At 48.9% G+C, this 25,520-nt stretch overlaps 1 protein-coding gene across 2 annotated transcripts in view; it reads right to left on the bottom strand.

Annotated features, from left to right (window-relative positions):
* CNTFR (ciliary neurotrophic factor receptor) overlaps positions 1–25,520 on the bottom strand; it is an 841,002-nt gene that overhangs the window by 381,959 nt on the left and 433,523 nt on the right. For both annotated transcript variants that reach the window (XM_029581466.1, XM_029581475.1), the window contains one exon: positions 600–684. In XM_029581466.1, coding sequence (XP_029437326.1) covers positions 600–684 — 85 coding nt within the window. The remainder of the gene's footprint in view (positions 1–599; positions 685–25,520) is intronic.

The following is a 25,520-nucleotide window of genomic DNA, read 5'->3' as shown; positions in this document are numbered from 1 at the left end:
TTTTGATGTTTAGAACACTTTCCACTATTTTTCCTGGCACTGAAATCAGGCTAACCGGTCTGTAGTTTCCCGGATCACCCCTGGAGCCCTTTTTAAATATTGGGGTTACATTTGCTATCCTCCAGTCTTCAGGTACAATGGATGATTTTAATGATAGGTTACAAATTGTTAGTAATAGGTCTGACGGGGAGGTTATGGAGAGATCTGAGGGGCTTATCCCGGGGACCCACTGACTTACTCAAGAGAGGCGGGTTCCCTCCAGAAAGGCCCCTCCTTCCCGTGGTGCTGACCAGAGACCTAAAGTCGATGAGATCAGGGCTTCCCAAACCTGTCCTGGCGACCCCCCACCTCCCACTGGGTTTCCGGGGATATCCACAGCGAGTGCGCATGAGAGAGCTCTGCACACCTCGGAGACCCAGTAATACGTAAACGTGCCTGCTGCACATTCACTATGGATATCCTAAAAAACTGGCCCATTGTAGGGGAGGGGGGGTGTCACTGGAGCGGGGCGGGATGCTCCGCGACAACAAATCCTTCAGTTTTCTGGCAGGACATCCGTTTCTGCATAAGAAAAAGGACGGCGTGCGTTGTGGACTTACCCTGCTGGCCGTGCCTCTGAGCGTACACCACTGCTACCGCGGCCAGCACCAGACAGCAGGCCGACGTGACACCACTCCTCGCCATCTGTTGGAGGGAAAACACAAAGGTGAAAGGGTTAAGGGCGGAGCCAGAGCAGAGCACAGGCGGATGGACGCGCACACCAGCTGGATCCCTGCACCCAGTCCCCTGCTCCGATCAACCAGCCCCCAACTCTTAACGGAGGAGCACGTCGACGCCAGCCGCCGGCCGTGCCCTCCGCTTCCCAGCTCCGGGCACAGCGACGGCCCTCCTGCTGATCAGCTGCCGACCCGGTGGGGGGGGGCACGCGCAGCACCGAATGGAAATGACTGGGCTGCTTTCCAGAGGGAAGTCGTATCAATGACAACAGAGTTTAAGCATTTCCTAAAGCCTACTTACTGCTTGAGCATCCGAGATTACAAGTCAAGAGTGCCAGAGAGATCCATTCTCCTGCTTCGGTGCTCCCACCCGTTTCCCCCTTTTGGGGTTCATTCCCTGGGGGCCTCAACCTCGCCTCTCCTCTCCCCCCCCCCCCCCGCCCGATTTAAAACACCTCCTTCCCTAAGGTCTACCTTCCCCTGACCGTGCCCAGTCCTCCTTTTAAACCCTCCTGGGGATGAGGATCCGCTCTTCAGCGATCCGCGCTGCTCTCGTGCCTCGCGTGTAAGCGGTGCGACACCTGCACGGGGCTCTGATGACAGCGCAGCACAGCGGCGCCCTGATTTATTTTGATTTATAGCATTTGAGCTAAGCAGATGAAGCTTTTACAAACCATTAAACACAAACGCTGCTCGGGAATAGAACATAAATTAGAAGAATAAAAGAGGGGGATCTTAATGCTAGGGCACAGAGTCTTTTGTGAGGGAAGCAGGTAAAAGCGCGAGGCTAAGGAGAGCAGAGGGCTGTGGAAGCGAGGGCCGAAAGATTAGCATGCGAGGGTTAATCTCAGCGAGGAGAGCACAGGGGAGAATACCTGGGAAAGCCGAGGGAAGGTCATCAGAACGGCTACGGTGCAAGCACAGAAAAAGTCAGCTAAGACAGTAAAGCGAAGTGGCAAAGGCTTTTTCCGGACTCGCCAGTGAAAGAAGGAAGGGAAGAGGAAAGATTTTAAGAAGGAGAGAAGAAAAGGAGGGGAAAAGGGGGAGAAAAAAAACCCAGGGAAATGGCCAAGGGGGTCTGCTTTCAAAAAATGTTCCAAAATCCCCTGCATCTCTAAATTTGTTCCGGAATATTAAATGACAAGCAATCCCAACTCCAAAAATATCCAGTATAAATGCTGTTAAATTTATATTCTTATAATTTCTCACTACGAAATATACGATTTCTTTTTATTTTTTCTATCTAAATTTTCTTTAAAAAATTGTTTCAAAATACCAAAAGAAAATTTGTTAAGGAAAAGGTGAAATGTTTCATAAATTTTCTCGTGCCATTACCACCTTGTAATGTATCAAGTTTTTTAATCATGAACTATCCACCTCCATCCTTGATGGGTTTTTTTATTTATGAAATGTGCGCTCGTGTAAATTAAAATGAGTCCTTTTTTGGGGGAAATTTTTATATAGATATGTTACTAGTTCCTACATTTTTTTTACTAAAGTACCAACCAGTCATTACTGATAAATTGCAATTAATTTATTCGCAGAGTGTTAGAAAAAAAATCGGCTTGACTTAGTAGCTTACATTATCCTGCCAAACTTAGCTCGCAATCCGAATATAACACATAACCGAGTGTCGTTGTCCACCCGTCATTATCCGCCCATTCCAAAAATGTTCGGCACTTCAACTCAGGCAGCCAAATCCTGGCTTCCGAAATGTAGGCGGATTTTCAGCCGATCTTAAAAGTGCCTAACCTGTTGCTGAAAATTCCCCTAGATCTAGGTGGTCAAAACCCCAAGCTAGTCCTTCTGCTAAATGTCAGTGCCCACGTTAGGCCAGTAGCACTCAGCAATCCACCTCTCCTGGCCCTGCTCACCTTTTGCCCCCCCCCTCGAATAGTCGGCAGGGGCGCACACAGGGCAGTTGGGGGTGAAGGATCAGTCAAAGCCGCTGTAGATCATGGGACCTTTCACCTGGGATAAGGCAACGCGTCTGTGATTGGCTTTCGAGAGCTACGATCCCTTCACTAGGCCAACGAAGAGGCAGCGCGATTACACCATCGGGTTTCAGCACGTCAGCATCAGCCAGGTATCAGGTTGTCTGTACCTGTCGGGAAGCTGCAGGTTACAGCGCAACCAAGGGAGGGGGGTCAAAGAAACGGTACGACTTCACAGCTCCAGGGGGCCCGTGGCTGGTAATGGCTGAGAAAGCCAATATCTTTAGGGAGTCCTTCTGTGGTGATCCATCTTAATTTCAGTGGGCCCGATATTCAAACGGTGGATAAACCAGATGAGTAGGCCTTACCCGGCTATCTAGCGGCCACTGAATGTCCTTGATAAGTGTTATCCGGCTAAGTTACTTCACCTTAGCTGGCCAGGATTTGAATATTGACCCCAGTGGTGATTGTGTGCTTCTTAAAAGGAGTGATCTTCCCTCGAGAAATGTCTTTCATTTTTGGCTTGTTTCGCCGCAACTTTTTAGCAATGTGTCACGCGTACTACACTCACAGAGGAGGGTGAATAGGAAGCTGTAGTACCTTGGTGGGGCAGGGGGTTACATACGAATACTCTAAAGCAGGGGGTTCTCAACCCAGTCCTTGGGGGCACACCCGGCCATCCGGGATGTCCAGAACCAGCATGCATGTGAGAGATTTGAATTACAGTGGAGGCACTGCATGCAACTTTATCTCAGGCAGACTGACTGTGGACATCCTGCCAACCTGACGGGCTAGGAGTGACCCGAGGACTGGGTTGAGACTTTCAAAGACCTCAAAAGGATAAATAATGCACAAGAAGCAAATTTTTATTTCAGTGGATTGGAGGTTCTACAAAAAAAAAAAAAGACGCCATGGAATGACGGTCAAAGCAGGGTCGGCTCTTCCATTAGGCAAAGTAGGCGGTCGCCCAGAATGTCAAAGTTTGGGGGCTAGCCTGGAGCGGCGTCGTGCCACAGTCAGTACCACCTGAGAAGCGAGCGTGGCGTTGGCAGCCAGCGGGAGGGAACGATGTACCGGAGCTGCTGCCGGGAGGTCAACTGGGGGGGGAGGCACGGCTGAAGGTTTGCCTAGGGGGTCGCCGAATACTCTTGCAGCGGCCATGGGTCAAAGGCAGTGAGACAGGAGCAGCAACAGGAAATACTTCTTCGTGGAAAAGGTGGCGGGAGGAGGGGGTGCACCTGGGTACCAGGACCCTCGCCCTACAGAGCATCCGGGGTCTGCGCACGGAGAAGGTCAGGCAGAGGCCGCTGCAGCCGAGCTCAGTCTCCGGCACTCAACCTCTCGCAGCTCGCCACTGACCGTCGCATCCCCTAGCTCTTTAAATAATTGGGTTATTTTTTTTTTTTCTCTTCTGAGGCAGCTGTTCATCATAAAACATAAGCGAGCAGCACTTAGGGCTTTCTTCTGTGTGCAGGCAGCCAGGCCTTCGCAGAGGAGGAATGCTAGAAGGGAGCGTTTTCCCGGGCTGTTTTTTTAAAAATCCAATTATCTGCACAGCGGAGCCGTTTACACGATCAGACCTGACGCGCTGCGAGATCTGGTCAGGGCTCCCCCCACTTCCACAAAAATGAGCCTGCGGCAGGCTTTTCCTTCTGGGGGGGGAGGGGGGAGCTGTGTAAGGTCAGGGGGATCGGCGGGTTATGAGGACTGCTCGGGTACACCCAGTCTGCCCGTTTGTATCTGCCTAGGGAATTAAATTAACAACCAAAGTTTCAGGGGATACAGCGGCCCATAAGTAGAAACTGAGAAAAAGGATAAAGCGATTGCAAGGAATATGGAGGGGTCTTGCCTCTACAGCGACTCGGGAATCAGGAGCTGGGGGGGGGAGGGGACTGTGCAGGGAGACTTTGGGGCGAGGCGGGGAAAGGGCAAAAGGAAACTTCATGAAAAGAGAAAGGAAGATGATTTTTTTTCTTGGCTTAGGTAAAAGGAATTCGCCCTCTTAAAGCCAAGGAAAGTTTTATAGCCCATCTTCTGGAATGGTAGCCCTCCAGGAGCCCCCCCAGTGCGGTGGGCTCTGCTCCATGCCTGCTGGATACCCGCATGGCCGTTTCGCATGGTTCCCTCCTCCAGCGCCACCACCCGCCCTGCCTCAAAAGCTTTAAAAACATTTTAAAAAATACTTAACAATAAAACTCCATTTGCAAGGGGCAGGGCCTTATGTCTTCTGTTACTAATGAAGGGGTTCAATTTCATGGCCCCCCGAAGAATGAAACAACTGAAAGTCTTCCGACTAATCATGCCAGCAGTGAAACGCACAGCCATTTTGAACGTACTAATGTTTGCAATGCAAATGACACGTAATGCGTAGTGACGCAGTTGCGCACTAACACGTAACGTAACGTAACTCCATTTTGGAATAATAATTTGTATTGTATTAATACGAATGCCGCTGTAAAATGTCTAACCTGTCAATTAAATGACGAAACGATAATGTGATCATAAGCTACACCTCCTAGAGGACCACGCTAGCTAATGCTTGTTCAGCAGTTTGTGAATTGTTTGGTCAGCAAAAATCAGAACGCATGTGTGAAAGATAAGAGTTGTAAAGTGCATAAAAGTTTGCTCCCGAGGGGGCGTGGCATGCAGTTGTACTGAGCCTTTGTCTTAGCTGCATCTTGCTGGCAATAAAAGTCTATCTTTACGGATCAGTTGTCTGGGCCTCCTTACTGACTAAAAAGAGACGGTTACACTAAGGCGCAGGAGAAATCTTTCCACGCTGGCAGAGACAGTGACTTCCCCACCCTTGCTACTGCTTGCATTTCGGGGGTTTACAGGATGGGGGAAGACGTGAGGTCTGGGCCAGCTCCAGCTGCTTATCAGCTGATGCAAGCCGGCAGCTCGGAGGTGCCCAGTCTGACCGAGCTGCAGGAAGTGCCCCCAGCCATGCACAGGTCCCCAGCCCGACGCCCGCAATCAGTCCAGCTTTCAGGAGAGGTCCACATTCAGGCACATAAACGTATCCGGCTAACTTTGCAGGCATGCTTAATAATGCAGCTGGCTATTTTAAAGTTGGCCAGATAACTTTGTGCAGCTAGATTTAGGACGGCTCTTTGGAGCCACGAAACTTAGCCACCATAAGTTATCCAGCTAACTCTGACTATTGCAGTTAGCTGAATAACTCAGCCGGCTAAGTCAGCTCCTCCCGGTTACGCCCGACACAGGAACGCCCCTAACTTACGGGCCGATTCAGTAAAGTCCGTGGGAGAGCGGACGAACGCCTGCTCTCCCGGCGCGCGTACAGGCCACTCGCCTGTGCGCGCGATTCTGTATTTAAATTAGGTGGTGCGGTAGAAACGGGCAAAAGGAGGCGCTAGGGACACTAGCGCGTCCCTAGCGCCTCCTTTTGACCCGGAGCGGCGGCCGTCAGCGGGTTTGACAGCCGACGCTCAATTTTGCCGGCGTCGGTTCTCGAGCCCGCTGACGGCCACGAGCTGGGAAACCGGACGCCGGCAAAATTGAGCGTCCGGTTTTCAGCCCGACAGCCGCCGGCCCATTTTAAATTTTTTTTTTTTTTACTTTTTTTAATCTTCGGGACCTCCGATTTAATATCGCCATGATATTAAGTCGGAGGGTGCACAGAAAAGCAGTAAAAACTGCTTTTCTGTGCACTTTCCCAGTGCCGGCAGTAAGTAATTTCTGCATGTTGAGGGCGCTATTAGGTGCTGCGGGTTGGACGCGCGTTTTCCACCCCTTACTGAATAAGGGGTAAGGGAAAACGCACGTCCAAGGGCAGGTTAACAGTGCGCTCCGTTGGAGTGCACTGTATTGTATCGGCCTGTTAGCCGGATAAGTGCAAGGATATTCATTTGCCTCAGGGATACCGTACAGTGCAGTGAGGTTCTGATTTTTAAAGACTGAACTGGGTGCTAAAAAAAAAGATGTTTGTTAGAAAAACAGTTTAGAAATTTGGCTACAATAGTACAGAAGAAAAATAAGAAGCCAATAGGATCTGGATGCATGAAGAGGGGATTTCGGTAAAGCAGAAAGACTGCATTAGTGCAGCTGGAATGACGGCCGCAGGAAGCCTGTCCTGGGTATCTTAGCTGGTAGTGTCTGGTAGGAGCAGAGAAAGCGTAAAAAAAAAAAAAAAAAAAAATCCAGCACCGTGTCTTATTCTCACCGGTGACTTCTCTCCATATTAACAATAATCTAGCTTTCAAAGAGCTAGATTATTTATTAACCAGCCCCTTCAGGCCAGGGAAACTGCTAGAGTAAAAACATCATTGATTTCTTGTGCTTAATCAATACAGTAAATCACTAGAGCGCTCTGAAAGAAACACGCCAGCAACACGTTGCCCGGCCTGCGGCGCGTCTCCTCCTACGGAACTAAGATTCCCGCGGCCCCCCCCCCCCCTGACTTCAGCTGCTCTTGGGGGGCCCGAGCTGCACAGCGCCCGGGGGGGGGGGGGGGTGCAGGCCTGGTTTTCCAGATATCCACGCCGAATATTCACCAGGCCGTAAATCTGCAGGCTCTGGGCCCCGGACCCAGGTTTCACGGGCCTCTTCTGGTTAACCTGAAAGCCAGAGCTGGCTGCCGGCCCTCAGGGACCAGAGTTTGGACTGCGCCATCAGAAGAGGTTAGGGTGAGCAGGTGGCTCCCGTCGTCAGAAACTGCCTGAGGCCCAGCTCAGCGGCTTTAGCTCTCGGACCGATGATGATTACAACCAGGGCCTGCCTCAAGGCTTGGCTTTGATACATAAAGCGTGCGCCCGCCTATAGGATGGTCCTCGTCAGCAAGAAGGCATCGCGAGTTGCATTAATCTGAAGAACATTCAGAAGATGGTTTGTTGGAAGAGATCTGCACTTGAGTATTTCTGGAAATCGGAGCCACGGCATCGGAGATTTATTACTTTACCACGAGAAGGAATTGCCCCAGACTATTCCCCCCTCTTCTTGCGAGCGCTTGAAGTTTACCAAGATATCTGACAGCGGGAGAGGCAGGCCAGCCCGAGAACCTTAAATTACATGGAAATGATTTAAGCGCACTAAATCTGCTGCATCTGATGAAGGGAACGACCCGTGGTCTTGAATCTTCATGCGCTGCCACATCTTTCTAGCACGGTAGATGGGGTAGGTAAAGCCCAAGCGGCCCATCCAGCCTGACCAGTTATTCACACTGCTCAGGATATATCCCGGCTGCCAGCCACAGACGGTGACTGCTCGGAGGATCTCGCCCCAGATCTAAGTCAGTGTTCCTCGTCTTCCGCTTTGATTCTCTACCCTTCTGGGTGGTGTTCCCATACTTAATCTGTCGCCCACGATTTACTGTCCAAGCTTCCTCATCATCGAAACAACCTCCAAAGCAAAAGACGCCGTTGCCCATCTCTTTTGTCCTTGTGGTCTTGCTGGACAGTACCTGGCCACATCGACCCGGCTGGATTCTGGGCGGTTGTAGCCTGCTGGTTCCCGCCATGTCACTAGCCCAGGCTGCCTTCTCCTTATTGTTCCCCCCCACCTGTCCTCCTGCCTCTGCTATCCACGGAGTGAAAGGCGGGTTGTCTGCCCCGGTGCCACCTCCTAACGTTGCTCCCGCCCCTTGCCCTCTATATCTGTCCCAAGTTCGCTTCAATTTGGTCATGGTTTTGGTTGCCGCTACCTCTGCCAGGAGGCTACTTCAGGCATCTATCACCCTCTCAGGAAACAGGAAGTATTTCCTTGTGTTTCATTTGAAACGTTTTGCTTGCCTGCAACTTCGGATCACGACCCCTAGTCCTTGAATTTCTTTTTCCCTGAAGAATTCCGACTTCCTGTAATTTACTGAAGCCTGTCAACTATTCGAATGTTCCTCCCCCTTTCCCTTCCATCCTCCCACGAGTACATTTTGGAGTGAGTCAAGCCAAGCTTGTCTGGGGAGGGTTTGTGTTTGCAAGCCCTGTTATCACTTTCGCAGCCCTTCCCTGAACTACCGCCATCTTCTCAGTGCTGAGCAAATCTTACGTTGACCCAATTACGGCTATCACAGCCTGGATCTGGGTTTTCCCCCCCTGACCGGTGCAGCTGCTAGAGCTCCGCACTCCTGAAGACGACAAACCTGTCCCAGCTCATCTCCTGATTCCTGCACTTCCAAACCTACTTGTGCTGGGCACGATCTGGAAACAACTCAGACGGCACAGATCTCCTGCTCAGACCAAGCAAGAGTTAGAAAGAGCATCTCAGTAGTTTCCTCTTACTCTTTCACACCTCCAGCTCAGTCCGAACCAGGGCTGGGAGCCCACACCACAGAAATACTGACTGACGGCAGATAAGACCTCTAAGGCCTTATCTATGCTCAGTGCCGTAGGCTGGCGGTGATCCATCTGATGCTTGGACCTCCCCCAGCCAACTGGGTCTTTGCATGAAACAGGTGTGCATATATTGGAGGAGATGTATGCAAACATCTCACGCATATTTAATAACACCTGACTGGCTTGTAGGAGATCCCCAAGGATCAGAGAGAGCCCCACTGCCTATGTCTTTATTTACAACTATCTGGGGTATTTATCCCTGTTTTCATATACCTCCCTTTTACTTGGGTTGGCCATTGTGGCAACAGTCCTTGGCAAGGGGACACGCAGCACATCATCCTTTGGAGGGTGTAGTTCTGATCCCTGAACATGGTCACTGGGTCAGTCCCGAACCAAAGCCAAGGCATCCCTCCCCATGACTGTCTGGGAATCAGACCTTGGCACTGAACCACCAGGCAAGCTAGAAAGAACATTTCTGAAGCAGATGGGCAAAACAAGAAGGCAATGGCTAGAGGGAGGGGAATATGATCTTGTGACCGAAGGGTAAAGAAGGCATGCGTCAGTCGGGACCAGATCCAGCAACCTTCTGGTCTAGAGGCGGCAGCTCTATTGATGAGCCAGGAGGAGGTCATCCACTTGATTAACTTAACACCGAAGCTCCGATATGTTTCTACAGTTGTAGTTACTATCTCTCACCGTCTGGGAGAGGCTGGAGGGGAAGGGGAGGTTTCATCATAAGAGCTCAGCCCTACAAGTCAGAAGACGTCTTAGACTGGAAGTAGGAACCCTTCCTGCCAATGGGCTGCTTTCAGTGACCTTCCACAAGTCACTTTTATCTCCCCATACATCTGTTTGCTAAGCTGTATTTGGGCAATAGCAATACTTGAATTCTCCTCCACTTTGGAAGCTTTGCAAGCACTAGTGGTATGTACAGTATGGTAAAGCACCTGTTCCTACTTAAAATGGGCGTTGAGTATCACCGTCCAGCAGCAACATATACCCACACCTTTCCATTTCAGCAGAGCTTACTTTTTTGGCCGGCTCCCATGAAATCCTGCTTTTAAGAGTAAAAGTTTCCACTTCCATGAGGTTAGTGTCAAGGCTCAGGAGAACAATAGAAGTCCTGCCTGACACATGACAAATGGACTTTTTCTTCATGGTAGACTGAGAGCATAGTTTTTCGATGACTCAGGCCTGAGTCTAAGGAACCGTAAAAAGCCATGTGGCTGGAACGCGTTAGGTTACGGTGCTCAGCAATTCCAGCAGCCCCGCTTTACCGCCACAGGCCTTAAAAACAAAATAAGCAGGGATCCTGGTGTTCCTCTCTGGCACTCAATGTAGCGGTAAGAGCAGCAGCAACAGACCAGCTCTGCTATAACAGGCACAACAATCATTGGTGCCGCTCCTAATTATTAGAAAGAAGGAACCAGTCAAGGATTTGGCTCCAATAGGATGTATTATTATTATTATTATTTATTTTAAGTTAAATCCCCTGTTTCTAAATCTGTAAGCATTTTCATGTGTTTTGGAAGTCAAGATATTAAGACGATCCCAATTTACTTTTAATTAGCAGAGCTGCTGTACCTTACAGGAGGTTTCTGTAAAGCAGAAACGCAGCATCCGTGCAGCTGGAATGATGGTCGCGAGAGCCCTGACCCGGGTATCTTAGCTGGTAAGTGTTTTAGAGGCGGAGCAGAGAAATACAAAAAAAAGACCAGCACTGGGTCTTACTCTCCTTGGTGGCTTTTCTCCATATTAACAATAACCAGTCCCCCCATGGCCCCCTTCATGTCGGGGAAACTTCTAGCGTGAAAACATCATGAATAAGATGGTGGCGTGAGCCGCCACGGACTTAGGTCTGACCGTTCTCGCTTGGAGTTTTCTGTTTCTTACCTTCTTTATGCTTCCTAAAAGGAAGGGGCAAGATGTGGGCATAATCCTGGGAACCTTCCCTTCCCTACAGCTAGCGTACCGTCACAGCGTTGGTAGCTTTGACAGAGAGGGATTTGAACCCCGTTGTTGGACTCTGCTAGAGGAAGAGACATCATCGCTCAGTCCCCTGGATCTTAGGCCGCTCCTGAGGGAATGGAGCTACTCTCTCCCTGAAGCTATAGCGGCTCAGGCTGATGAGGTCATCAGCGGTGCCGTGATGGAGGGGGCAGTGGAAGCTTCGGAGTTTACAAGTTCTGGAGTCCTGTCTTCTGGACGACAGCAGCAGAATCCAGGAAGCAGAGGTGAGGGGAATTCTTTCAACGTCGTGGGAGTTTTCATCAGCGGGATCCTTGTAGAATATTTCCTTGTTGGCTAAACCGGAGACTGTGATGCTCGACTCATTGATGGACTTAATGGCTAATTTTGGTTTTGCCCTTTCAGACTGTGCCAGGAGAGTTACTTGGATTTCTAATGGTTTGGAGGATTCAGAAGCTTGAGACAGAGATTAAGGTGGTTCACAATTATTCACGAGAAGAGTGTAATTTATTGAAAATTGCCTTAGACATCTGAATTTACGTTTTTTTTTAATTTTCCAAGAGTGGTTGGGGAAATGCCACGTGTGACTTTGAGAAAGTACTTAATGGAAGGGCTACATAATTCTTCTGAAGATATCCTCCCCTTTAATAAGGCCGACTTTTTACCTTCAGGTTCTTCTTTCAGGAGGGTACAGGGTGGCGTGGCACAGTCCCCTATAGATACAGTATTTCAACTTTATCTGCCTTTTTTGGAGCAAGCCACTCTTGAGATAACTGAAACGTCTGCTTTATTGGTTTCTTGTGCGTCTGAGCTAGAAGATATAGGTCTCATTATGAAATCTTATTTTCGTAACATGAAAGTTAAGTTTTAGGGGTCAGGTGGCAGAATCTTCCCTCATCTTTCTAGCGCCACACAAGAAAGGAGGAAGGGTTTTCTTGCATTAGATATGAACATAAGATTTGCCAAACTGGGTCGAAGCAAAGGTCCATCAAGCCCACCAGTGGCCAATGCAGGTCACAAGTACCTGGCAGGATCTGTGATCCGGCGGCCCCTTTCCTATTGACGCGCCACTGCAAATGTTAACCATAATAACCATTGCTTTAACGTTCCTTTCTCCACAATAGCACAGAGTTTTGCTGATTCCAGGAAGTCATCACTTATCATCAGAGACCCCGATGGCTGAGAGTAAATGATCCTATTTATTTGTTTATGCTCACGCTACAGCTATTCGCTTTCTACTTCCGTTATTTTCCCTCCCCCTAGATACTGAAGTTGTGAGATTCTGTTACTAATGTGGGTTTCTCTTAATAATCTTGACTTTATTTGATTCTCACACTGTTTCTGTACAACGTTATTTGCTTTGTAAAATTCTTGGAGATTCAATGAATATAAAGTTAAAAAAAAAAAAAAGGTCATTGATTTCTAGCGCTTAATCAATACAGTAAAAGTCACTAGAGAACTTTGGAAGAAACTTCTCTCCAAAGCCCTGGGAAGTCCTCCTCGTTCACCACCCCCAGTGAAACCCCCATTAAAGGAAAGAGTGCAACACATTAGTGCTTCACTGATTACAACGGCTTTGCGTATGATGTTCATGCCTGGGGACTCTTCGGATTTGGCCCGGAGACTCCGGGGTTCTAAAGTAATTACCGGATCTCCGGGCCAACATCAAAAAATCTCTGGGTCCTGCTTGCAGAAGCCAAAAGCAGGCCCCGGAAAGAAGAAATCAGCTGGGCCGCCTGGGCGAGGAGGAGGAGCACGGGACCCACGTGGCAGAAGAGGAAGCAAAGGAGCATTAACTCCCAGCAGCTGAAGGAGCAGGTAATCAGTTGGTCTCGTGGGCCTGATGATAAGGACGCTGCCCTGTGGGGGCGGAAATGATGAGGCTGCTGTGATTGGTAGGTTCAGTGGAGGGGGGAGGAAGGAGAATGCTACTATGATTGGTGGGTTCAGGGCAGAGGAAGGAGGAGGCTACTATGATTGGTAGGCTGGGGGAAGAAGGAAGAATGAGGCTGCTATCGTTAGTGAGTTTGGGGGGAAGAGAATGATTAGGTGGGTGTGAGAGAGGGACAGAAGTGAAAGCTCAGTGTGCAAGTGTGTACAGAAAAAGGAGAGAAGTGAGTGAGTGAGCGAGCACGTGAGAGAGTGTGTGTGGGAGAATGAATATGTGACAAAGTGTGTGTGGGAGAATGAGCATGTATACGTGCGAGTAAAAATGTGAGTATGTTATTGTGGGTGCACGAGAGAAAGTTTCTGCACATACGCGCTCTTCCTCCCACTCTCATGCACCCCTCCACTAACCCACAATAATCTCAGGGTGACTGAAAGTCAAAAGTTGCCAGATATGATATTAGGGGCTGTGGGGAGCTTAGTTCCCTCGCCACCCAGCCCTGGGGGAGCTGCCAGACGCCTGGATCCCTTCCTCGCCCAGCTCCAAGCAGCTGCAGGAAGATTCCTCCTTGCGCTGAACTGGCGCCGAGTATCTCTTTGCCTGTTGTGAATGCACTTTTACATCCGGGTGAGCTTTGGAAGGAAAGGCTGGCTTGCCCTGCTGTACCAGGGGGCAGTCTGCCCCTTCAAGACGCCTCCCCCTGAAAGTGGATTATAATGGAGCGGTCCAAAGGCATCAGCCACAAAGTAAAGCTTTGGGGGCATCTTTTTGCCGGAACTGCTGCAAGGTGCATCCTGGTGAGCTCTGGAAAGACAACATGAATAATAATAAACGCCAGTCTGCTTTCTAACGGCCTCTCCCCCACCTACCCCGGAGGGAGGCCGCCCGAGGGACAATTATAACAGAGGCCTCCCTGGGAGGATGGAGCAAACTAGCTTTTATTATTATTATTATTCAAATTTGTCTTTCCAGAGTCCACCAGGTTGCGAAGTGCACTGAGAGCATGGCAGTGCTACATTCCAGCCAGCCTGCAATCCACGCACCCCCGGATTTAAGGCAAGCCACTTTGGGGGCCATTGTGTAAACAGATCACAGAAATTTGAAGAGCAGGTACAGCTAGTACCTACCCAAGTGAGACCAGTTTTCAAAGCAAGATTACGTGCTTATGTTTGCTTTAAAGATTAGCCCAGCCAAATTATACATATACAGGGCCCGATCTTCAAAGCGCGTTCAGCGCTATTTAGCTGGATAAGAGGGACTTCTGCGGCCGAGTGGCGGCCGCTGAGTATTCACCTATGTTCAGCAGCTGCCGATTAGCCAGTCAAGTCCCTTACAGGGCTAAAAGTTACATGGCACAAAAAGCGGGTGTGAACTGGGAGGATCGGGGGCTATCCACCGATATTCGGCGTTAGTCAGATAAGTGTCCGTCCAAGGTCTAGACTCCCCATACAGCAGGTCTAAACTTATTCAGCAGAGGGCGCACATATACGCACATATTCAGCGGCTTTGCCGTGCCGTTGAATGTACATCGTCCCTTAACCGGATTTGTTCTAACCGGCCAGCTGCCTGACTCACCAAGGCTCTTCTCCCATTCTGTGCCTACAAGAAAATACCTTGATGAAGCAGACCCTAAGTAACTTGCACGGCCAGCTCTGAACATCTGCCCCAAGGTTACACCTGCCATTTGGAGCGTACGCAGACTTTTTGAAAATCAAAAAGCTATGCAGGTTAAGTCCAACCCTGCCTAGACTTCCTCTGGAACGCCTCTCCCCTCTGCACGTGCATACACGGTGTGTGCATGTGTATGATTTTATGCATGCATTAGTCAGCAGTTTTCTAAAGGGCCATGTCTGTCCACATCTGTGGATTCGAGGTGTTGCAGAAATTCAGTATATAGATCATCCAAAGATAACCATGCCCTAAACATTATTCAGAAGCTAGTTGTACAGATTACGCTCTGCTTTCTGGATCAAGAATCCCTACTACCCGTGATCCCGGTTCTGGTCCTTGTGAGCTATCCACAACTCTGGTTTTCAGGACATCCACAATGAATATTCAAAACATTTTTGCCATTCTGAAACCGGCCTGTTGGTGCCTCAAGACCGTGAGCTGTGTGATAATTTTAGTCAGTTTTCTCCTAGGCTTAATACAATCTTCAAGCCTTGGATAGCCACATATATCCATTAATATTATGATAAGCATTAAAACTCAGGACAAAGTCAGCACCACCCTGAATGCACTTGGGTATTGCCCATAGCAGAAACTAATAGATCAACGTATTATACATTGACTCGTCCTCGGAGACCTGCACTAGCAAAAATTAGCTACTACTTGCTGACTCAGCAACTGGTACTACCTTGCAGTGAATTGAGAGACTGTAACTAAAAGCCTCTGAGAGATTGAAAAGTCTCCTCGACAGCTAATTTTTGGGAGACCGCCTATAGAAAACGCCTAGAAAAGATGTGTAAGTTGTATTGTTTTCTAAGACAGCTTCAAGAGGGATGCGACAGGGTTCCAAACGTGAGTCCCTGCTTCCATGAGCTTGCCCCATTTCCAGAGTTTGGAGTGGGAGATGGGGGCGTCGAGCAACATGCAGCCGGGGGTACAACGACAGGAGGGAGGTATGCCTGAGAGACAGGCCAAGGACTAGCACTTGCCAGCTTCCCTTTTGGCTGAGGTTACTGTGCGGTCACGGGACTGGATTCTGGCATCGAACCTTTGAACGCCATCTGGCTGTGCACGCAGGTAACCCGGGGCTAATGCACACTGGGCTCAAGAACTGCATCGGCCGATGCAGTGCAGTGCGCTCACACGTGCACACTGCTTAACCCACTGTCGGACACGGGTTAAATAGGGGCTAATCCGCCCCTAATGCAATAGGGGGATTAGCGCCTATTGAACGCGCGTCTGACGCGGAGTGAATGAGATAGCGCTCATCACATGCCAATGCACGCGAATGAGGCTGTTACTCATTCGCTCCACATGCAAAAAGGTAAATGTGCGTCTCAGGCGCACATTTATCGTTCAGGTATTAACGCCTGCCTGCTGAGTTATGAAGACCGACGCCGGTAAACTCGGCGTTGGTCTTCATAACCGGCAGCCGCTGCGGGGATCGCGTTAGCAAAGAGGTGCTAAGGTCGCGCAAGCAACCCTAGCGCCTCCTTGCTAGCGTGACCCCCCTAATTTGCACATTGCATGGCGACCCCCTTGTGGGCGCCATGCGTGCGCTAAGAAAGCGGGCACTGAAAAGTCAGCGCCCGCTTTCCGCAAAAGTTATTGCAGGGGTCCCAGAGACAGCAGCCTCTCCCAGCTGGTCAGAAAGTCCCAGCGTCGTGTGGCTCTCTGGGAGCCAATGAGATCACCATTTCCTGAACTACTGAGTCATAGAGTCCATACAGGCAGCCAGAGTGTCACTGCGCTAACCTCTATGCCCTGAGAGAGAAAATCACAACAATCAATCAGATCTGGCTCCCAGAAACGGACGTGGCAGAGCATGGACTGATGGAGCGCCTAGGATAGGAAGCTACAGAAGGATGAGTTTGGCACTAGAAAATCAGTCCAGAGCAGCCTAGGGCAGGAAGGGAGACGGAGGTCCAGAGGAAGCAACCTGGAGGCGCAGTCCCCAGATGCAAGGCATCCCAGCTTGGAGCAGTGCAAGGAGAGAGAGGAATAATTCCTGCAGCTAGATTCTCTAGCACCTGGCAGTGTGCGAGCAGGAGGGCAGCAGATGATTGAGCCTGAAGAAAGGGCTCATGGTAGAGGTTCAAGGAGAGCTGCCGTCGCGCCATGGCGAGTTACCCAATGTACCGTGGGCTCCTTTTGCAGCTCACTGAAACACACGAGTGGAGATTTACAGGGACAGAGAGCTGGCATATTTACCTTGCAGCATTCAGGGGAACTGACACCGAGCGAAGCAAGCTGCACACTGAATACGACCAAGCCAATTAATATCTGGGCCCCAGCGATCCTGCTAGCTAGCTCTACATGGTGCCTCACTACAGGAGATTTTTTTCTTATTTTGTGCCAGACTGCATTTTGTTTTGTTTTGTTTTTTTGAGCCAGATACATAAAGGCAGATTGCTAGAGCACTGTCATTAGAAGCGTGTTGCTTTTTCTTTTCTCGCATAGACTGTGGCATTATATTTGCATATTCCTATTCTCAATAACTACTGCTTCTTATTTGCATTTACATGTAATGTCCTTATGAATATTTTGCTTATGTTCTGCTGTGCATTTATTTTCCCTGTTGATTTGAAGTCAGCAAAGAACCCCCTTGCCTTCTTGGTGAGGCATTTTCCTTGCCTTGGGACCACTGTTCGCTCTAAAGCTCTGCACGTGCCACCCAGCAAAACATATTATTTGCATTATACGGGCTCACAGTGCACAAATCTGAACTTGGCTTATAAAAGGTCGCACAGAAAGAAAATGCTTGCACGTGCAGCTTTACGCAACGTTGAGGGAACACTGCTTGGGACCCCTGTGGTTTGGGGGCTGGAAAGCGGGGTATGGGGATTCGTCCATCCCTGGTTCTGTCTAGCAAGCTGCAGCCTTCCCCGGGGTTTTCTTCTGTTCCAGCTTTCCCCTTCCTTTGGACGCGGTTCTCCGTTTTACCTGAGGGAGGCACTACAGGGATACTCTGGAATGGCATCCTCTGACGGGTATAATCGCAAATAATCCAGCTCTGCTTTAGAAATGTGCTCTGGACTGTTATGTGTGACTTAGACTTTAATGTATTTAGTAAAGGTCAGAGAAATCCCCGTAAGAGTCTCCACCCTTGGTACTTTTCTACATTTAAGAGACCCATTGTGAGTGACTTGGTAGATCTCCTGCTACAAGAGGATTTTTCTGGGGTGCCCAAATCACTTTTATAAATGTGTGAATGAACTGGCAGCTGGGGGAGAGTGAGCATGGAGGGAGGGAAAACTGATGTGAGGGAGCTGATGCACCGGGGAAGAAAAAAAATGAGGGAAATCAAATTTAGCCAGGAGAGGTGGGAACGTTTGCCGAATGCCCAGTTTCCTGCTCTGCCTCCAATTCTGACGACTAGCCAATGGCAGGGCAGCTTTCGAAATGCTCAGTGACGTCGCAATAGGCTCTGACCTCCCCGAGAGGTCGCCGGGACTGGCCCTGTAGGAAAGGAAAAGGATTCTGGGTGCTGAGCGGGAGCCGGGAGGTCACGGGGTGCTCTGCTGGCGGGAGCCGGGAGGTCACGGGGTGCTCTGCTGGCGGGAGCAGAAAGCTGAATGAAAGGGGAGGCAGTGCCCAGCCTGCCCTCATCCTGCTGAGGAAAAGGCCTGGAGATGGATTCAGAAGGTCAACCATCACTGCATTTCAGTTTATTTGCCTGGGTTCAAAACACGGCTCTGCCATTTAACCCTTGCACGTAATATCTATTGGATACCAACGCCCCACCCGTTTTGAAACCGAGTTGAACTTTTAGGAGTTCACAAGGCTGTGTGTCTGTTGATTTCCTTTCACTGGTTTTATTACAGTCCAATTGCATGCATGGCTGTCCAGTACTTTAATTAAGCAGATTTCCTAAAGATAACCCCCCTTTTTTTGGAACAGTCATTAGAACGGGGTAGGGGGAGGTTGAGAACAAAAAATAGTATGTTGGATTCTGGTTTAGATATGGAAACTTGTATACTTATCTTCCCAGAATGGTCGAGAACCAAAGAAGGGAGACGGAACGTGACTCTGATAAGGAATGCTTAGCCTGCAGGAGATCACGTTTGTACAGTTCCAAACTGGGACACATCCTTGGCGACAAGGGCGAGGAAGAGTGACGACAAGCGACAGGGCAATGCAGGCAGTCACGTTTGTGCAACGCCCCAGGAGCAACCTCGTACTGAGAGACCCTCTATGGTTGAGTCCGTGAAAAAGACGCAGAGTCTGCTTCTCTCTGGAGAGGGAGAGAGATAACGCTTGGGGGGGGGGGGGGGGCATACAGTGTACTGGGAGGAGAAGCCAGCAGGCAAAGAGTGGGAATAAGAGTTCTGGATGGAGCAGGTCAAGGACCTGATTCTGTTTCCGGTAACTATTACTGGCGTGACAATTCTTCCATTTGTTGCCTGAAAGAGATCCGACAATTCAATCTCCCCGAGTGGCAAAAAAAAAAATACAAAAGTTGTAGTCGAGCAATGAATACATTATCCTACAAAAGAACCACCACCTATTACCGGCATCGGCTGAAACCCAACTTTAAAACGTACAATTGATTCAGCCAAATCAGGGTATCCCACGTTTTAAAGAAAACATATATTCCTCAAACAATTCATCCTCCGAATTATGTTAAGCGGTGCAAACGTTTTCAAGTCTATGAGTCCTGTACTGTCTGGGCAATGACAGGTACCCGGCAGAGAGCAGTACTCTGATAACTACGTCCCTTGGAGACCCCGACGGGAACACGAGCCTAAACGTCTCCCCAAGTATCAGCATGGCGAGGCGAGGTGGCGGTAACCGCACCCGCGAGGCGAATGGCCAGGGTGGAAGGTTCCCCATGGCCTTCACCGGGGGGGGGCTGGCCCAGAGCACTTCCTGTACCTCTGCGACTCCCACCAGGGAAGGGCCAGTAAGGTCCGAGGGGTCAGCTAGGATGGGGTGAGCTCTGGTGGGGCTTACCAAGGGGGAACGGCTCGGGGGAGGGAAAGGGGCCTTCTTTATCGTTCTTACTTGTATTTCTTACTTTGGCTGCTTCATGGGGCGATGGAGTGGGGAGAGGGTCTCGAGAGAGCCCAGGGATGTGGCTTGTACTGGGGGGGGGGTGTTATTTGGGCTGCTAGGGCCTTTTAAGGGCACAGTCTCTGGGGCGTTGGGGGCATGCATTAAAATCCTGTTGCTCCTGAGAAAACTTAGCTGCCATATTAGCGTTATCAGGAGATAAAGCCCGTTATAGGGCAGGTAAATATATCCCTTCAATAGTAAGTCCTGTGGGATCAGAGAAGTGCCTGGCAGTACCTGAACGTAACTCGCCATCAGCCGAATCCAAATAAATAAACAATAAATAATCATGCCCATGCTGAGAAAGCAGAAGATAAACCCTAACAATCTATGACTCTCGTATGACCCCCCAAGAGACACTGGAGTTGCTACCAGCCGAAGATATAACGTGTACTATTATGAACCGTGCAAATAAGAGTGGCCATGTGGGAACATCAACGCAGTGCTGTACCATCCTTAAAAAGGCATATGGCAGCTTTTTTTATTTGCATCTTCTCAGTGAGGGAAAGTGCCCTGTGAGTTTCCACAGCCACCTGGTTGACCTGGCACTGTAAGGCGAGACGGCCACACTTGCATGGCTGATAGCCAGGAGATATCTTTAGGTAGACGCGGTCCGGGCAGGGGGCAACCGGGCAGACCGGATGACCCAACGGGTCCGTCTCTGTCTACTGTTGTACTGCGCAGGTCCTACAGCCCTTTCCGCGTTCCTAATTCGACAGGCAATTATAAAATACAACACCGAGACGCCGGAGCCCAAAACCCTTAACTTCACACCAGGAGCTGTAATTACAGTTAACTCAGAACACATGCAGCCAAAAACCGGAAGGCCGATAACCTGCCGCAGGGACTGCTCCTCCTGCAAAAGGGAGCAAGGAAGGAAGATCTGCGCCGTCACGAGCGGCTCTCCATCCCCCCCGCCTCTCTCGCAGGGCGCTTGGGAGGGTCACGCAGGGCAATCTTTAAAGAGGGGGGAGACGTTGCAGGGGCCCGGGCCCCGTGGCTGTGCAGAGAGGGCCTCGGGTTCCAAGTTTCCGGACCGCGTCCTTAGCACCACGGACCAGCTGGGGGGGATGGGGGATGCTGCGGAAGCGCCATCTACAGCCCCATGGGGAGGAGGAAGAGGAGGGGAGCCATGGGTCATCGTCGGGGGCGACATCCGGTGTCCGGGTTTCGAGCCCGCGCTACAGAGCCCCGGAAGGAGCCCTGGCACTTGGGCTCCGGGACTCCGTAACATTGCTGGCAATGACCCTAACTAGGCACAGCGAGGGGCCAGATCTGTTAAAAAAAAAAAAGGGGGGGAACCCCCTGGATCGTTGCGATCGAAGGCATCAGGAAACCAGCATTGGTTCCGACTGAGCTGAAAGGAGAAAGGATCAACTACCCAGCCAAAAGGGGGCGATATTGCACAATTTAAAAGGGGGGGGGAAAAAACAGCAGGTCCTTTAAATTAACATTTCCAGCTGCTGTCAGACAGAACGGTTTAAAGGCAAAGCCGCCAGAAGGCAGTGGGGAATGGAATCCGTGGGCTGCCAGATCCTGCGTGAAGCTGCATCTCGTTACGGGCCCTAGAAATGTCCCTCCTGATTTGGCTGTGCAGGGCTGCTGTGTCAGTCAGTCCCCCCCCCGGAGCCCCTCTGACTGAACATCACTGCACGGCAGGCAGTGCCGCCCTGGAAGCCACTTTGCATGGTTAAGTGAGATAATTGACACCAAGACTCAACATTTAACCATTCCAGACTCGTTCTGGGGCTTTGATTGCAGCATCATTATAAGCTTATTGGTATTCCTCCTAATAGCACTCGTTAAAAATGAGCTCATTTGGTATTCTTGCCATATTCACAGCTACTACAAAGTGAGGACTGCAGCATGATTTAGCAGCAGTAAATGGACACTTAAAAGGTTACTAAGCATATGCCATCCATTCTACCTTATGCTGTATAACCCTGTCCTTCGCATCAAACTCGCAGCATGAAACTCATAAAAAATGTACAGTGAGAAATCCTGAAATTAAGTGGAAGCTGTTCGGCCCTCTATATCTCGTCTCTGCCAAGCTCCGAGGACATCACTCCTCCTAGAAACTCACCGCAGGGTGGCACAAAGAGGCCGCAAGGTCCATCTCAACATCCGATTTTTCTTACCCCTCAGACAATAAAACACCAGTGCGGTGCCTTAGACCCTGCCTGACCTTCAGCTTCTCTCTCACTTCGCCACTTAAACCTTGGGCTTTCTTTGAAATCTCTTTACCATTTGGATCTCCAGTGGGAGGCCGTTCCCGTTGCACCCGCCCACCATTTACGTGAAAATTAAAAAAAAAAAAGTTCCTTAAATTACTCCTCGGTCAACCCATATCACGATCCTAAACATTTACTCTGTGAACGGGGAAACTCAAAATGCTGTAAAGAGTGACGGAAACAATCTGTAGAAAGAATGGAAAAAGGCCGATTCCCGAAGAAAAGCTCTTCAATATCGACCTACAGGAGAAAGAGATCCAGGCAGAGCCAGGACGAGATAGAAGCAGGGTGATCGATAATGAAGATGGAACAGACACTGGTGACAGAAGATGATCGTTCTCATTTTCCCTTGCCCCCTCTGCTACTACTTATCACGTCTATAAAGCTACACAAAACCACACAAGGGCCTTCACAGTAGAGCTTGCACTCTAATCCAGACAAACACACAGCACAAAAGAGACTCTGGGAATTCCATTTATTATGAAAATTGTTATCAATAAGGCTGTGAGCAGGAGAATCGGGGGATTTAAGATTTGAAAAAGGCCAGAGAGGGAACAGGACGCCCCAGCTCAGGAAGTCTGTTCCAGGCACACGGTGCAGGCAGCTGGAAAGCAGGGAGTCGGGGGTTGGCAGTAAGGGAGAAGGGCACAGACAGGAGTGACTTGCCTGATGAACCAACAGGCCAATGCATAAGAACATAAGACTTGCCGTACTGGGTCAGACCAAGGGTCCCTCAGGCCCACCATCCTGTTTCCAACAGGGACCAATCCAAGTCACCGGCAAGTACCCAAGCATTAAATAGATCCCAAGCTACTATTGCTTATTAATTAATAGCAGTTAATGGATTTTTCCTCTAGGAACTTATTCAAATGTTTTTTAAACCCAGTTAAACTGCTGTAACCACATCCTCTGGCAATGAATTCCAGAGCTTAACTATGCGCTCCGTGAAAAAGAATTTTCAATTTGTTTTAAATGAGCTACTTTCTAACTTCATTGAGTGCCCCTAGTCCTTCTATTATCTGAGAGAGTAAATAACTGATTTACATTAACTTGTTCAAGTCCTTTTATGATTCTGTAGACCTCTATCATATCCCCCCTCAGCCGTCTCTTCTCCAAGCTGAAAAGCCTTAACCTCTTTAGTTTTTCCTAATAGGGGAGCTCTTCCATTCCCTTTATCATTTTGGTCGCCCTTCTCTGTACCTTCTCCATCGCAACTATATCCTTTTTCAGATGCGGTGACCAGAACTGCACACAGTATTCAAGGTGCGGTCTCACCATGGAGCGATACAGAGGCATTATGACATTTTCCGTTTTATTCACCATTCCCTTTCTAATAATTCCCAACATTCTGTTTGCTTTTTTGACTGCCGCAGCACACTGAACCGACGATTTCAATGTGTTATCCACTATGACACCTAGATCTCTTTCTTGGGTTGTAGCACCTAATATGGAACCTAACATTGTGTAACTACAGCAAGGGTTATTTTTCCCTACATGCATCACCTTGCACTTATCCACATTAAATTTCATCTGCCATTTGGAAGTCCAGTCTTCCAGTCTCTAAGGTCCTCCTGCAATTTATCACAATCCACTTGAGGTTTTACTCTGCATAATTTTGTGTCATCTGCAAATTTGATCACCTCACTCGTACCCCTTTCCAGATCATTTATAAATATATTGAAAAGCACCAGACCAAGTACAGATCCCCGAGGCACTCCACTGTTTTCCCTTGTCCACTGAGAAAACTGACCATTTAATCCTACTCTCTGTTTCCTGTCTTTTAACCAATTTGTAATCCACGAAAGGACATCGCTTCCTATCCCATGACTTTTTAGTTTTCTTAGAAGCCTCTCATGAGGAACTTTGTCAAACGCCTTATGAAAATCCAAATACATTACATCTACTGGTTCACCTTTGTCCACATGTTTATTCACCCCTTCAAAAAAATATAGATTTGTCAGGCAAGACTTCCCTTGGGTAAATCTATGCTGGCTGTGTCCCATTAAACCATGTCTATCTAAATGTTTTAAGATTTTATTCTTTATAACAGTTTCCATGATTTTTCCCAGCACTGAAGTCAGGCTCAGAGGTCTATAGTTTCCCAGATCACCCCGGCACCCTTTTAAAATATCAGGGTTACATTGTCCATCTTCCAATCTTCAGATATATCAGATGATTTTAATGATATGTTACAAATTAACTGAAATACGTCTGACATTTCATTTTTTAGTTCTTTCAGAACCCTGGGGTGTATACCATCCGGTCCAGGTGATTTACTACTCTTCAGTTTGTCAATCAGGTCTACCACATCTTCCAGGTTCACCTTGATTTGATTCAGTCCATCTGAATCATTACCCATGAAAACCTTCTCCATTACGGGTACCTCCACAACATCCTCTTCAGTAAACACCGAAGCAAAGAAATCATTTAATCTTTCCGCGATAGCCTTATCTTCTCTAAGTGCCCCTTTAACCCCGCGATCATCTAACGGTCCAACTGACTCCCTCACAGGCTTTCTGCTTCAGATATATTTTAAAACGTTTTTATTGTGAGTTTTTGCCTCTACAGCCAACTTCTTTTCAAATTCTCTCTTAGCCTGTCTTATCAATGTCTTACATTTAACTTGCCAATGCTTGTGCTTTATCCTATTTTTTTCCGATAGATCCTTCTTCCAGTTTTTGAATGAAAATATTTTTGCAATATCAGCTTGCGTAAAATGGGCGCTCACGATCAAGCGCCCGCTCTCCTAACGCAAGCCCAGTCACCTCTCTTGGGGGCGCGATGCATTATTTAAATGAGGGGTCTCGCTAAAAAGGATGTGCTAGGGATAAACTGCATGTCCCTAGCGCGCCCATGGCATCAGGCACCCAGGAGAAGTGGCTGTGCACCAGTTAGGAAAACGGACACTCAATTAATGGGCATCAGTTTCCCTAATCTGACCGCAGGCAAATGTGTTTTTTTTTCATGCTGCTTCCTGTGGTTCCTATTTTGGGCTTTTTTGTGGCTTTGTGGGTTTTTTTGGTTTTTTAGATGGCTTGGAATGCGTAAAGTTTTCCACGTTAAAACGTGTGCATCGGGCACACGGTGATTTTTTTGCATTGGGGCAATAGCTAATAGCCTCGTCTATATGCATTTACATGTGACGAGCACTATTAGCTATGCGCTGATTTGGACACACGTTTTGGACGCGCTGACCTCCTTATTGCATCGGGTGTTAGCCTAGCGTGTCCAAAACGCGCGTCCAAGAGCTCATTAGCCTGTGCGCTGGGCTCAGTGCGCGGTATTGAATCGGCCGGAGAGTGCATGAGGAGGGGCGTAGGGAGAGATGAGAGTGGGGAGCAGCCGCAGAGTGAAGGCCCTTGGAGATGAATAAGAGGAGCTTGACCTGCATGTGGGAGCCGAGGTACGGACCTGAGAAGAGTAGTTATATGGGTGTAGTGACACTGGCGAAAGAGAAATCATGCAGCTGGATTTTGGATAGAATACTTGCTTCCTGTGCATTATTTATACCGTTTGGGTATTTAAATGTCTCTGTTATATGCTTTCTCACGCTTCCCCTCTAGGGTGTACATAATTAGGTCCTCAAGTTTCACTTCACAGAGCCGTCCTCTAAACTGCATCTACTTTTTCTATATCCCAATACTCACCAATAATTTGCACAGAGGCAGTAACATCTTTTTTTTTTTTCTACTGGTAATATTATCAGTTATTTATATTTTGCCTTTCATAATATCTCATCCTATGCACCCTAGCATTTTTCTGTTTCTCATCAATAC

Source organism: Rhinatrema bivittatum, chromosome 1 (genome assembly GCF_901001135.1).
Source record: "Rhinatrema bivittatum chromosome 1, aRhiBiv1.1, whole genome shotgun sequence".
NCBI classification, from domain to species: domain Eukaryota; kingdom Metazoa; phylum Chordata; class Amphibia; order Gymnophiona; family Rhinatrematidae; genus Rhinatrema; species Rhinatrema bivittatum.
The sequence above is the reverse complement of the archived record's forward strand: the minus strand, read 5'-3'. Positions and strand labels throughout refer to the sequence as shown.